The 13,946-nt window shown below is 39.6% G+C and overlaps 1 protein-coding gene across 1 annotated transcript; it reads left to right on the top strand.

The window, feature by feature from the left end:
• Positions 1–2,978: 2,978 nt before the first annotated feature.
• LOC148864445 (putative pectinesterase/pectinesterase inhibitor 34) lies at positions 2,979–5,949 on the top strand. The gene is made up of 3 exons (XM_088976685.1): positions 2,979–4,289; positions 4,511–4,647; positions 4,995–5,949. Exons 1-3 carry the CDS (start codon positions 3,316–3,318, stop codon positions 5,690–5,692), a joined length of 1,809 nt encoding a protein of 602 aa, XP_088832811.1. The 5' UTR covers positions 2,979–3,315; the 3' UTR covers positions 5,693–5,949.
• Positions 5,950–13,946: the final 7,997 nt, after the last annotated feature.

The following is a 13,946-nucleotide window of genomic DNA, read 5'->3' as shown; positions in this document are numbered from 1 at the left end:
TCGCATTCAAGGGTAGGGGCGGGTTGGGTTTAAAACCCACATCTAATTTCCTATTATTTTTGTGATATATAAACAATAAATAAGTAAAATAACACAAACAAATATCAAGATTTCTAATTATTTGAATAAGACTTGTAAAAAATACATAAACTAATAATTATCTTTCACATAAAATTCAAAATATTATTAAATTCAACACCTAATACATAAAGTTTATATGCTTTTTAACAATACGTGAATTAGATTTAGCTTAATACTGTACCCTATCCGTATCTGTACAGATTGTAGAATCCCAAAATCCGTATCCACCCCAAAACCCATCATTTTAGCAAAAAAAAAAAATCCGTCAGGAGGGTAGGATAAAAATTGCCATCCCTACTCCTCAGCTGTCACCTGCCTAATTAATTAATTAATCTTGCTAATTAAAAACATGATCATTTCTCTCCATTTCGTTCTTTTTTTTTTTTTTATCACAACTCATGAATATAAGATTCTTTTCCATGGAGTTCCCTCCAGCTCAAAGCCAAAACAGAAACAAAAGAATCGTGTGGGAGTTAAAAAGAAAGAAAAAGAAAAGAAGAAAAGCATAAATCCTTTATAATCCACTTCTTTTTCTAATTAAGTCCTTTGGTATCTTTAACTAACTTTACTTTTGAACTTTCAAGCTCATTTCTCTTCTCTCCCCCTCCTGCCTTTTGTCCACTTTGCAAGTATTATAAAGGAAAGAAAAATAAATAGTAGAACGGTTGTCAATGTTCCTTTGGAAAAAGAAACCAGACCAAAGTGTGAATGTGTGAGACCCATCAATTCTGCAATAGCCATTAATTAATGCCACTAGAAAGTAGAAAGTAGAATACCCATAAATAAGATAAAAAGTAGATAAAGTAGATTTTAACTGTACACAGGTCAAGGCTTTGATTCATTTGATGCAAGCCCCAATCCACTTCTGTTTTATTTTTTGCCCCCCCAATCCAGTAAATGGGGCAAGTAGTAAGTTTGTGGGTCCCACAAGAAAAAAAGAAAAATAAAAAGAAAATCTACATTCATGTTTTGGCATTAGTTGGTAACATGGAAAAGAATACGTGGACAAGTAATACACTAATACCATCCTGAGATTGAGATAAATTGCTTTTCCATTTACCTGGGAAATTGCTAATACATGATTGAATAACATTAATGCCACTTCTTCACTTTTTTAATAATGACATTTTTTATGGACAAAACAATTATTGTATATTTATCTTTATCAGGAAAATAATACAATATTGATAAATACACCCAACATATGTCAGAATAAATACATTTGCGTAAATAAATAATTTACTGTTTAACTAACAAGGCATTTCAGTGATCAGGAGGGCTAAATGTATACAACCAATTTATTTTTGCGTCCAGATTTATTCTTCAAAAAGCGCTCTTCATACCGATCTTATAATTTGTCCACGTTGCACATCGGATCCATCTACCATATATTTATTTAATATATTCATGAGAGATATTCACAATATAGGATGGGATGTTATTGAGTTATTGTGAAGTCGGTGTGAGGCGCGATATATGAATACCAGATTCTAATTCGTTATTTTTATCATTTTAAAAGCTATGATCGAAGATACACGGTAGATAAAATAGATAAATAACTATGGGTGATAAAAGTAAAACAGATAGCGGTACACATAGTATTTTAATAAGAGAATGTAAGGAAGTGATTTTCCACACATGACAGTGAGTGAAAAATAAAAAATAAAAACAAAAAACGTTTCCGAGAAAGCTGTATTATCTTATTATTAACCAGACTAAATATTGCTCAATAAGCCAAGGAGTTGTTGTATCCATCAATCCAAGTTTCAGGCATCCATTTTTAATCACTGAGTACGTTCTCTTATCTTATTATTCTGATTCGGTTCCTGTACTCTTTTTATTTACGTAAACAAGTAAACTGAAATGCATATAAAAATATAAATATAAAAAAAAAAAACAAGAAAAAAGGGAAACCGCGATTTTCTTTTGTCGGTTAGGGGCCCAGGAAACAGGTTTGGCCCGTGACATCCATTAATCCATTTGATTGATAATCTCTTGTGATTTTATGCTGAGGATCCAGAGACAGTTTTTATTTTACCCAAATTATTATTTTTTTATTTTCACCGGAACAAATTACTGCAACATATCTTTTCTCTGTGCAGCGACACGAGCTCATGTATTTCGTAACAAATCGAGATGCGCCTATTGATTTTCACTTTCCCTTTAATAACTGGGAGCGTTGTCGGTGGATGAGTGGATTCCCATTTATTCGCAATAAAATAATGTCCCGTCGAAGTCACTCAATGGAAGTAAATACAGGGAGTTCATGGGATGTACAACCATAGGACACGTGTACGACTCTTCTGGTCTCATAAATTGCCACCTGTCTAGTGTTTCAAGAATCAGGACCCACAAACATTTTAACTTGTAGAGAAATCAACTTTTTAATTCAAATCGAAAGGGAATAATATAAGTTAGGGTAACATTCCGTGAAAGCTGAAAGCTGAGCATTGGGCCAGCTGACAGATGTTTCAGATTAGAGAGCCCAATCGATGTCGGGTTCCAATGCTCCAGCACATGCAATTGAGAGAGGTGGCAACTTATCTTATGGGCCTCCCAGATCCATACACTGTTTTCGTGTCTCGGGTCCCATCTTCGGCCAATCGATTTTCCTTTCTTTTGCTATTTACAATCTAGTCGCTTTCGACTTTCCAATGGATCGGGCATTGGAATTTTCTGACGTGGAATTAAAATAAAGTATCCCCTATTCTCTATTATCTTTTGATTTTTATTTATTTTCGTTTAATCCCCTGTAAAAACAGTGTCTCTTGCAAATGTGTGGTTGGATGCTGGGAATCGGCCACCTGTTGAGCTTGAAGGAGGAGGGCCCATTGGACATTGGTCTTTCAACATTATTACATGATTCTTAATTCGAAAGGCGAAAGCCATCCGCAGGTTGGGGGAAGAGGTAAACCGGTAAAGAACAGGTTTATTTTATTTTATTTTATTTTTTCCTTATGGTGTTAAAACTTGAAAATAAAGAAAGAGTAAAGAGAGAAGAAGAAAAGAAATAAATGGTTGGTTTCCTAAGTCGTAACGCCTCGTGAGTAGTGGCCAATGCTCTCTCAGTGCTGAAGTAGAGGCCAGCTAATTCTCTCGACATGGACCGCACACCAACTGATATTAATCTCCCTTCAACATGTAAAACCCCTCAAACCCTTCCTTTTCTCTATATAATTTCATTCTCACTCTCTCTCTCCTCCACCATTCACTAAATCTTTGGTCTACAAGAAAATGGGCTACGGAAGGCTTGGATCATCTGAGTCTGTAGATTCTTTTCCAGAATCTTTCACCAGTCAACTAGGAGAAACCGCATCCAGGCCACGAAGGAGGGGAAATCACAAGCTCATTGCCCTCGCCCTCCTTTCACTCGTTCTAGTTGTCGCAGCAGTGGTGTCAGCTGGTTTCCTGCTTGGATTCCGAACCAAAGCCTCGAACGGGGCCGAATCGGCCATTCGGAAGAGACCCACTCAAGCCATCTCCCAGACCTGCAGCAGGACGCGGTACCGGAGTATATGTGTCAATTCGCTCCTCGATTTCCCCGGTGCTCTCAGCGCCAACGATCGAGACCTCGTTCACATCACCGTCAACATGACCCTCCAGCGAGTCGGGAAGGCCTTGTACGGCGTCTCGGAGATAGCTAATGTGGCAATGGATTCCCTCTCCCGGTCGGCCTACGAGGACTGTTTCGAGCTCTTGGAAGACTCCATGGATCAGCTCTCCCTCTCGTTGAACTCCATCGCGCCACCGGGGCAGCGCAGCGGGAAGCCAGTCGGAACCACCCAAGACGTGTTGACATGGCTGAGCGCAGCGCTGACGAATCAGGACACCTGCGTTGAGGGACTGAGCGGCGCGAATGGGTACGTGAGGAGCCAGATGGAGAACCGGCTGAAGGATCTGACGGAGCTGGTGAGCAATTGCCTGGCCATCTTCGCGTACTCGGGAGGGGACCAGGACTTCTCCGGTGTTCCCATACAGAACCGGCGGAGATTGATGGAAAGCAGTAGCGATTTTCAGATGGAGGATGGTATGCCGGCGTGGCTGACAAGGAGAGAGAGGAGGCTGCTGGAGATGCCGGTGTCATCGATTCAGGCAGACATTGTGGTGTCCAAAGACGGCAACGGAACGTATAAGAAGATATCTGATGCGATTAAGTCTGTTCCAGATTACAATAGTCGCCGCACTATCATCTACGTTAAGGCGGGAGTGTAAGTAAACAAACAAACAAACTCTCTTTTTCCCACATTTTTCAAATTTCCATCTTCAAATTACATAGACATCCCTACTTCGTAGTCCATCGGAAAATATCTGGGTCCTGCTGCAACTGTGTGGGGTGTTATTGTCTCGCACTATTATTATCTGATTACGATACAAATGTAGTGATTATGGGCTGGGTTGGGTCTGACAATTGGGCCTCTCCTTTTTTCAGCTACGAAGAGAAGAATCTGAAGGTTGGAAGGAAGAAGACCAACTTGATGTTTATTGGAGATGGCAAGAGTAAAACCATTATTACTGGCGGAAAAAACTTCTTCGACAACATTACCACCTTCCACACCGCATCCTTCGGTAATCCCTTCGCTCTCAAGTCTTTTACAAACTTTTTTTGTTTTTTTCATTTTCATTTTGCGGGAAAACTACGTAGACGGTAGATCACTAGATCAAAGTCATCAGGCCAAACGAGATATGGTGATCTGACGACCGGCACCCACCCAATTATTCAGATGTCGTTAACCGTACAATTATGTAATCTAGCGTTATTTTCGGTGATGTGAGAGTGGGCCCCCGAGAAAAACCAAGATCTGGTCTGTTTGATGATCGTTGTGATATATAATTATTGATAACGATCATGATCGTAGATTTATACCTTATGTTTTTGCAAAACTGACTAAATTTTTCAACGTATCTTGAAACAGCGGCGTCAGGGGCTGGATTTATCGCAAGAGACATCACGTTCGAGAACTATGCGGGTCCCGCCAAGCACCAAGCGGTGGCTCTCCGCGTGGGGGCCGACCACGCGGTTGTGTACCGGTGCAACGTTATCGGATACCAAGACAGCCTTTACGTACACTCCCAACGCCAATTCTACCGTGAGTGTGACATCTACGGTACCGTAGATTTTATATTCGGCAATGCTGCCGTGGTGATCCAGAACTGCAGCCTCTACGCCCGCAAGCCCATGGATATGCAAAAGAACACCATCACGGCCCAGAACCGAAAGGACCCCTACCAGAACACTGGGATCTCCATCCACAACTCACGCGTGCTGGCCACACCGGATCTCCAATCATCCAAGGCCAATTTCTCGACGTATCTGGGCCGTCCGTGGAAGTTGTATTCTAGGACTGTGTACATGCAATCTTACATTGGGGATCACGTGCACGCACGTGGGTGGTTGGAGTGGAACGCCACGTTTGCGCTGGACACGCTGTACTACGGAGAGTATATGAATTACGGACCCGGTGCGGCCGTCGGGCAACGAGTTCAGTGGCCCGGTTATCGAGTCATCACGTCGCCTGTAGAGGCCAGCAAATTCACGGTTGCCGAATTTATATCTGGATCCTCTTGGCTACCGTCCACCGGGGTAGCCTTTCTTGCAGGTCTTTCAGTTTAATTATGTTTTTTTATTTATTTTTAAAAATATATTTTATATGATATATAGGTCCGAACAACACTCTTAACAGGGTGGGAGTTCCTTCTTTTTTTTTTTTTCCTTTGTAGGATTATTATTTTTTTAAAATTTTTTACATAAAATTTGTAAGATGAATAATTCTTCCGGTAAAGGTACCAGTCTTTGTTAATTTGACTGGATAAAAAGGAAATTTGTATATTTTCTTTATCCTATAATTTTAAGATTTTTTTTTCATTAAATGAGAAATGGAACAAGGAATAGATGCAACTATTGAAAACATGGGCCACCTGTGTGGAGAGCGGGTATCCAAGGAGTTGCATGAATTCATTAATTTACTGGGCTCTGAGTTCTGACTTCTGACTCCTATAAGTGAAATCATGTGCATGTGAGGAATGAGTGAAGAGAGGTGTCGGTGGCGTAGAAGATGGAATAAATAAGGAGACCTATTATACATACCAACAACCAACATTGGCAAAAACAAAAGCATATATAATTCCCCTCCCCCGGAGGGATTAGATCATCCAAACCTGGACAAATTTGGTTCGTGGTTCAATTACAATTACAAAATTTACAACTACTCCGGTTGTCATTAATGTTGAAGCTGGGCAGTGGAAGTTTAGTGTTGATTACTTTGGATTTATTCAAAGGTGTGAGAAAAGATACAATTGATGTCAAAATTAAAAAACAATTACTAATGGAGTGAGTTATTCGTCCATCATTCCAGGTCGGGGGGAAAGGTCCAATTTGAAGCATCATCATTCATCAGAGGTGGTGCAGCCTAAGAAGGAAAGATCCGTAATGGCTTGTTCCTTAAGTATGAATGCACGAAGGGAAAAAAATAAAAGAGGACCACTCGTTTCCGAGTGGGCCCAACTGCAACCAAGCATGTGCTGGATGCCTTTTGTCTACTCTCGTTGCAACTTTAGACGGTATCTGAAACCCACATTATATGAGAAAGTGCATTATTTGATTGACAACAGCAACAAATAATAATAATAATAATAATAATAATAATAATAATAATAATAATATATTGACAAATCAATTTTTTTTGTTAAATACCTTTTGGGGGCAGATTAGGTGCTGAGTTGACTGAGTTGAGTTGGGCAGGTTAGGTGTTGAACTGATTAGGCTGAGCTGGGTAGGTTAGGTATCGAACTGATTGGGTCAAGCTGGACAAATTAGGTGCCGAACTGACTGGGCTAAGTTGCATATTAGGTGATGAGCTGACCTGAGGCCCAAGTTGCCTATTAGGTGTTGAGCTTCCTATTATGTGTCGAGCTGACTAGAGTCTCGAGCTGCCTATTAGGTGCTGAGTTGACCAAAGGGTCGAGCTACCTATTAAGTGTTAAGCTGGGGGTAGATTAGGTGGCGAGCTAACCAGGCCGAGCTGAATTGATTGTTGAGCTTCGTAATTCTTTAGAGACCTGCAAGGAATCAATGTCAGAGGACCTTGGGTGGCTAACCCGGTGAGGTCGCTCCGATGCTTAAGTCAGTACTCTCATAGTAGACTGTGAGCTAAAAATCATAAAGTATGAGAGCTAGAATATTCTTATTTGCCCTCCCCATGCCATTGGGTTGGTGCCTTTATATATGCATTGTCTGGCAGGGGCTTCACGCACCGTATCCGAGATTTTCGAGATGTTGCCTAAGTGGTCCGAGATTCCCGGAGGCAACTGCCATGCATGTTGACCATCCTCCGGAACGTTCAATACGTGAGCCAACTTCCAAGGATCGTGCGAGTGTTGGGATATGCGTGCCGAATTTGTCGGCGAGCATGTCTCGTAGGTCGCTAGGTCGGCGCCTGTACCAGGTTGCCAGTGCGGCACCTGTGCTAGGTCACCAGGTCGATGCCTGTGCCAGGCTGCCAGTTCGGCACCTGTGCCAGGTTGCCAGGTCGGCGCCTGTGCCAGGAACATCATCATTTTGGCTAAGGCAAGTTGTTGCCTAAGTGATTCCGAATGTCACCTATTTGTTTCAAGATACCATGTATCACAATGTCATTGGAGGGCCAAATCCACCCTCATCATATATTATTATTATTTTTATTAAATGGAGATTTAAAAAGATGATGCACGAATACGCTTAATGCATGATACGTGTTTTTTTTTTTTAAATTTTCAGCGTCATCCATTCAATCATCCAATGACGATGCTGAAGATACAGGGTCCAGACCCATGCAGATGGCATGCCGTGGGGGATATAGGCCGCATATTTGGTCTCTTGTTTTCCGTTTCCGTAACCAGCTTTGGAATAGTAATAACCAACCGGAATGAAGACGCAGGAAACCAATATAACCAGGGGGCATGGCGTTCTCGTTACTCGTTAGAACTGAAGTAAAGCTAAACTGAAGCATTTTAGTGCCCGGGATCGAAATTATGCACATTATACCCACAGGATAAGAAGTTAAATTATTTCTAGTATAGACAGCAGCACTACCCGATACCCATAAGAAGGACTGAAGCTAAGAGTTAAAGCAATTACCGCCGGGGGTGTGGGCGGGGCATTCACATGCACCCAAAAAAAATAAATAGCTAAATTAAAGCAGTTACGAAACAATTTATGCACGGGATACGGCACTACACGTAGGGTGCTTACGGTTCGATTAATCGAATCATGGGCATTATTCTGAAATCCAATAGGTGCTATCGGTTTTTGTGTTTGTCTAAATCGAAACAGAATGGGTAGCACCGATTAATCGATTGACCGGTTCAGTTTTTATATTTATAATATATATTATATTACGAATAATAAATGATATATAATAAATATAAATTTATAATTATAAATATGAATATATATATATATATATATATATATATATATATATATGATGTAGAAAAGATATGGTATAGAAAGAGTTTTGACCAATTAAAATTAAAATTCACCCATGAATTTTAATAAATAGCACCTAATTGGCTATCATGATAATGATTCCAGTTGATTGGTCAGAAGTTTTTCAGATATCATATCTTTTCCTTATCATAGTTAAACCCATACCATCGGTTTGGTTAACCACTAGTTTTTTAGATTAATAGAAAATTGAATCGATCCTTCGATTTTTCAAAAATATCAAATCAATCAATTTGATTAACTGCATTTTATGGTTCAATTTTTTTGACTCGGTTCAGTTTTTTGATTTTTAATGAACACCGCTAACTACACCACTCCTCAAAGCCTGAAATACAAATGCTGCCCACACCCATCTATCCAGGGCTTGGATCTACCCACAAGTTGTGGATTGGAAATCTTTGCCCTGTCATTGATGGAGAAATGTTCCCAATATATGCGGTGGAAACAATTTACAGTTGAGCTATCTGAGATCACATCCACGGCTCACAAGGGGCCGCCCCACTGCACATCTCCATTGTGTATTAAGAACATTTTCAGATGACAATTCCAGAATCGATGATGTCATCATCGGAAGATATTCTCAATAAACAGCAAGGATGTGATGTGGGACATTATGGGGCGGCCCCTTGTGAGGGGAGATGTGAACTCGAGGTATCCATAGGCATAAAATTGCATAGCTTCTGTCTATGCCAAGCATAAATGCAGTAAACCCAAGGTTTTTGCCACCAATGGGCTACGCACGAGTTCAGATTTATCAATGCCCACAACACTGTCCCAATTAACTACGACAGTTGTACATCGGGAATATTAATTTCTCTATGAATGATAAGGGGGATATTCTTAATGTATGGCTAATTGGCTGCAATGGTCTGTTGGAACAGCATTGAAAACATTTTATTGCTACCAGATCCCTATCGCCACGGCCCTGGGCCTGGTTTTCCATGCCCTAATCTGTCTGTCTTATGTCTTTATCAGCAAACACAGCCTGCCTCTCCTCTCATGTGCACATGCAGCCTAAGTGGTTTATGGTAATGGATTGGACCCTTTCTCATTTTTTTTTTTTTATCTCAAGTGATCGACGGAGCGAGACACCTTGCACGTCTGCAATACTTTGATGGGCTCGTTACTGGCGCACATGGGCTGGCCCAGCTTACCAACCAATTGTTAGTGGCGGCTACTTATTCATCCTGAATTCGGCTTCGATCAGGGGCAAGGTCCGTTCGAGTAGCATTTACAGTTTTGTATTAAGAATATTTTTTTATTTATATCCTTTATTTCATGAGGAGATATTCTCAATGCAAAGTTGTAAAAATAGTTGAAATGGCGTAAGCACGGATTTGCCCTGATGAAAGCCGATCTTGTTCATCCTGGCCTCATCTTTAAGTTCCGTTCCTATTTCAATACTATTTAATTCATATCGGTTACTACCTTGGCAACTTGGGGTGCCGTCCAATCTCTTTCTGTCTCCGGATGGGCTAAAACAAAGGCCCAAGTTGTGTTTCAAATGTATAGTGGAAGAGGGCTAATATATATAAGGTTATGTTTGGTTTGATAAAAAATAATAAAAAAATAAAAGATAGGAAAGTTATTAACGAAAATTTTAAAATTTCTTAATAATTTTCTCTCAATATTTTTTTTTTGTTTTTTTTGTTTTCTGTCGAACCAAACACACCCTATATGGCTAAGACTTGGGAGAGGGATATATTCTCAAACCTACTTTTGTTCATTTACAAAGAAAAAAAAAAGTTACCATTGTTCTAATTGTGTTTTATGCTTTTACATATATACATAGGATGTCTTCATCGTAAAACTGGCACTGGGCATAGAAATATATTTATATAAATGCAAGTGAATTTGCTACTCAGGTGTCAGTGAATTGTGATTTGTGATTTGTGAGGAAGTCTAAACGACCTATGGATTTTCCACGTGGCAAGCTAATTTTGGAACCCTTCATCTCATCTCCTATTTTCAATGGAAAATTCAACTTTAAGACCCGATACCACCTGAGAAATAAGCCAATAACAAGATCTTCTTTGGAGGCTTTTATTATTATTATTATTTTAAAGCAATGAAACTTCTGACAGCTTGTACCTACCACGGGGAAAGCTCCATTACAAGGTGGGGTATAGGGGGTAGGAATGCTAGTTGGATGGTTTAGTGAAGTCCAAACGACCCAAGAATCAATCTTCCACTAAGGCATACGGATGAGAATATGAGATTCCCATAACAACTTGACAAGTAAGCTCATTCCTCCCCCCAATATTCAGGGGTAAATTTCAGCTCCCAAGTTCCAATCTCTTGGTTTGTGTCCAAAAGAAGCTCTTGCACAAATAATTGAAATCAAAACAAAAAAGGACCCATCAATGCTTCATATGCATAACCCTAAAAGAGAATAAATGTTTGTTTCTGTAAATTTTTAGAAATTCGTTTCAAGAATACTATTTGTTCTCTGTGCAACCTTTGCATCAGCAGAAGAGAATTGCACAGAAAAGTCCTATTTGAAAATCTCTAGTTTATAGTTATATAAAATAAACTGACAGTAGAGTCCTAAATGGTGACTCATGTAGCATTTTTTTTTCGCATATCAACCCAATAAAAACAAAATTCTAACCTACTTACAGAAGGTTGGAAGTATGATTAGTCACTACTTATGTGGTTGGTTTTAGAAAAGTCACAAGAATATCTTGTAGTTTCAATGAAGAGGAGGAAGGATTAAGGGTCCTAAGAATATCCAACCGTTCAAATTATGATCCAATACTTGTCTAAGGGTGTTAATAGGGGTGCTCACTAAAAGTCGAAAAATCAAATTGAAAATTCTAATTAACTGAACCGGTCGTTTTTATTTCAGTTAGTCAATATGAAAAGCCGGCGATTAACTGAGTATATCAAAAAATAAAAAATCGAAGAATGGAAATGATCAATCAGTTAACCAGTGGAATTCGGAACAGTTTTAGTTCACAGTTTTCCAGAAATCAGTGGTAGCGGGTTGGTTTGAAAACTATGCCCAAGTAAGCAACCCTATGTGTTAATGGGGGAAATTCTGGCTTCTGGGCCAAAAGGAGCCCAATTCTTCTATGAACAAAGGTTGTGCTGCAAAATTTTAGCCCGTCGGAAGGCCCAAATTTAAATTTCATGCCCATGTTAGAAATTGACTAGGTTCAGGTTTAATATGGCCAGCCCAAGCCCAAGAGGCGAAACGCTCCCTTCACCTGGTATCATTTGGTGATCATCCCATTCCCATCCCATGTCAATGATCAGAAACACATTAAATACATGGTCTAGGCCCCAGGAGCTATCTACAATGAAAGAAAAGATCTTTAAGAGATTGGTATTTCAATTTTCCTGGATGGCTCTTTTTTCATAAACAAGGTTGAAAAAATCCATCCTTTTTCCTACTAGAATTTTCGCATCGTTTCTTAACCTTCCTTAGCCACGCTTCTGGTGATCTGAGAACAAATAGTCACAACACCAGAGGCTTTCCGTACAAAACTCCCCTTAAATCGTGGATAGACTCATAGAAGGTAAAGTTGATCACCGGCTCAAATCTCCGCCACCGGTGTAACCTAAAAGGCTAGAACTGAGCTCTCAGTCTGGATCAAGCTGCTCGACGACTATCACGATCATCTCTGAAACATGTTTTCCCAGGTAGCTGGTTTTTAACCATGGTTTTCAAAACCGGATCAGACCAGACTGTCGGACCAGAAAAACTGGGAACCGGTCACCTGTTTTACCCTAGAACGGTATTTTGGCCAAAAACCATTGATTTGGTCAGCAAATCGCTAACTCGGATGTTCGAACCATCTAACAATTTTTATCCACTTTTTATTATTTTATTATTTTTATTTTTTTTTGTCAGAATGGGCCATTCGTTCGGTTCGAATGGTCGGACCATTTGACCCAAGAACCGGACCCCTAAACAGTTTGTTGTCCAGTTCGGTTTTAAAAACCTTTTTTTTAACCACTCTCCGGGATGACCAACCATGGTGCTTCTCTTTTTATACCTGGCAAGGTTCAAAATATCGATATACCCGATACGCTGGAATGGGCATATCGGGCGAATCGATACAGCTATTGATGCCTTTTTTTTTTTTCGCAACCAGTTCATGGGAGCCGGTTTAGGGCTCCTCCACCCCCTGAACCAGTCAGACCCCTGATACACCCACTGTAGGGACATATCAGAGGAGTTCCAGAATGATACGTATCGGCCGATACAGGCCGATACGTTGAACCTTGATACTTGGGTATAAATAGAAGGTTGCACGGTTGCACGGTTGCACTTGCACCCCTCCACGGCTTGGATGGTTGGACCAAATAAATACCACCTGGCTTAGTCCCAACTACACTAAGCTAAGGTTCCCTTATAATTAAATACTTTATATATAAATTATTCTTATAACCAATTTGGTTTCATAGTTCATATCTATAAATTCCTTAAAAATCTCATGATAATTATTTACAAATCAATATAAAAGAAACTTGGCCTTAATCCCAACTATTTGGGATTTGCTACACGAGTTCTTGTCCAACCATTGCGCTCCATCAAGCTATATTTTCTGTCAAATTATAAGGTGGTGTTTGGCGTGTCTTTGTGGTGTGTCTTTCAGCCTGCAGGAATTTCAAAAGACCAAAAGTGGTCTTTTCCCGTTTGGTATCACGTAGACTAAAAGACCCAAAGACAAGCGCATGAAAAGACCAAAAGGGCAAAAAATGGAGAAGCTTCAAATAAAGTTTTTAGTGTTTTAGCACTAAAAACAGCCTTTTCAACTGTTTTTAACAGCTTGTAGACCATGACTAGAACCAAACAGTCTTGATCTTTAAAAACAAGACCTGAAAAGCTTAATGTATCTTCTCATCTACTGAACTGTTGAAAGATTCACCTAAAAAGACTTGCCAAATAACCCCTAAATCTCTAAATCATCAGTCTTGACCACTTCAGACCAATAATTTCTAAGTTCTAAGTATGGTTTTCTTTGATAAAAGATAAAAATTACTTTGCTTTCTTAAAATTAGATATTAGAAAACAATAAGGCTGCATTTGGCATTCCTTATTTTAAGAATTTATCTCCTTTTCATAATTAAAATGCCCCTATGAAATATGAATATTGAATTTTTAACTGCAAAAAAGAGATAAATCCTTAAAATAAAGAATGCTAAATGCAGCCTAAAAGGAGTTGAAAAGAGAACCCATCTCTCCCATATACTTTGTTTCTTCATCGATAAGAATGAAGAAAGAAAAACAAAGTTCCTTTTCTGCTTAATAATACCACCCATTCTACCACCATCCCCTTCCCTTGTCTCTTTCTACCTCAAGTCCTTATGGATTTAGTTTGAGGCTTTGATTTTGAGCTACAATCCATATAGAATATTGTTGCTTTTTAATTTA

Source organism: Nelumbo lutea, chromosome 3 (assembly GCF_056320005.1).
Source record: "Nelumbo lutea isolate HS-2025 chromosome 3, American lotus-T2T, whole genome shotgun sequence".
Lineage (NCBI taxonomy): Eukaryota > Viridiplantae > Streptophyta > Magnoliopsida > Proteales > Nelumbonaceae > Nelumbo > Nelumbo lutea.
Note: the sequence above shows the minus strand (reverse complement) of the source record. Positions and strands in the feature narration are given on the sequence as shown.

Excerpts from the sequence above, each read along its gene's own strand:
- LOC148864445 (XM_088976685.1), top strand. The coding sequence starts at position 3,316 with ATGGGCTACGGAAGGCTTGGATCATCTGAGTCTGTAGATTCTTTTCCA. Across the intron at positions 4,290-4,510 it reads ATCTACGTTAAGGCGGGAGT|CTACGAAGAGAAGAATCTGA; the intron begins GTAAGTAAACAA and ends TCCTTTTTTCAG. Across the intron at positions 4,648-4,994 it reads CTTCCACACCGCATCCTTCG|CGGCGTCAGGGGCTGGATTT; the intron begins GTAATCCCTTCG and ends ATCTTGAAACAG.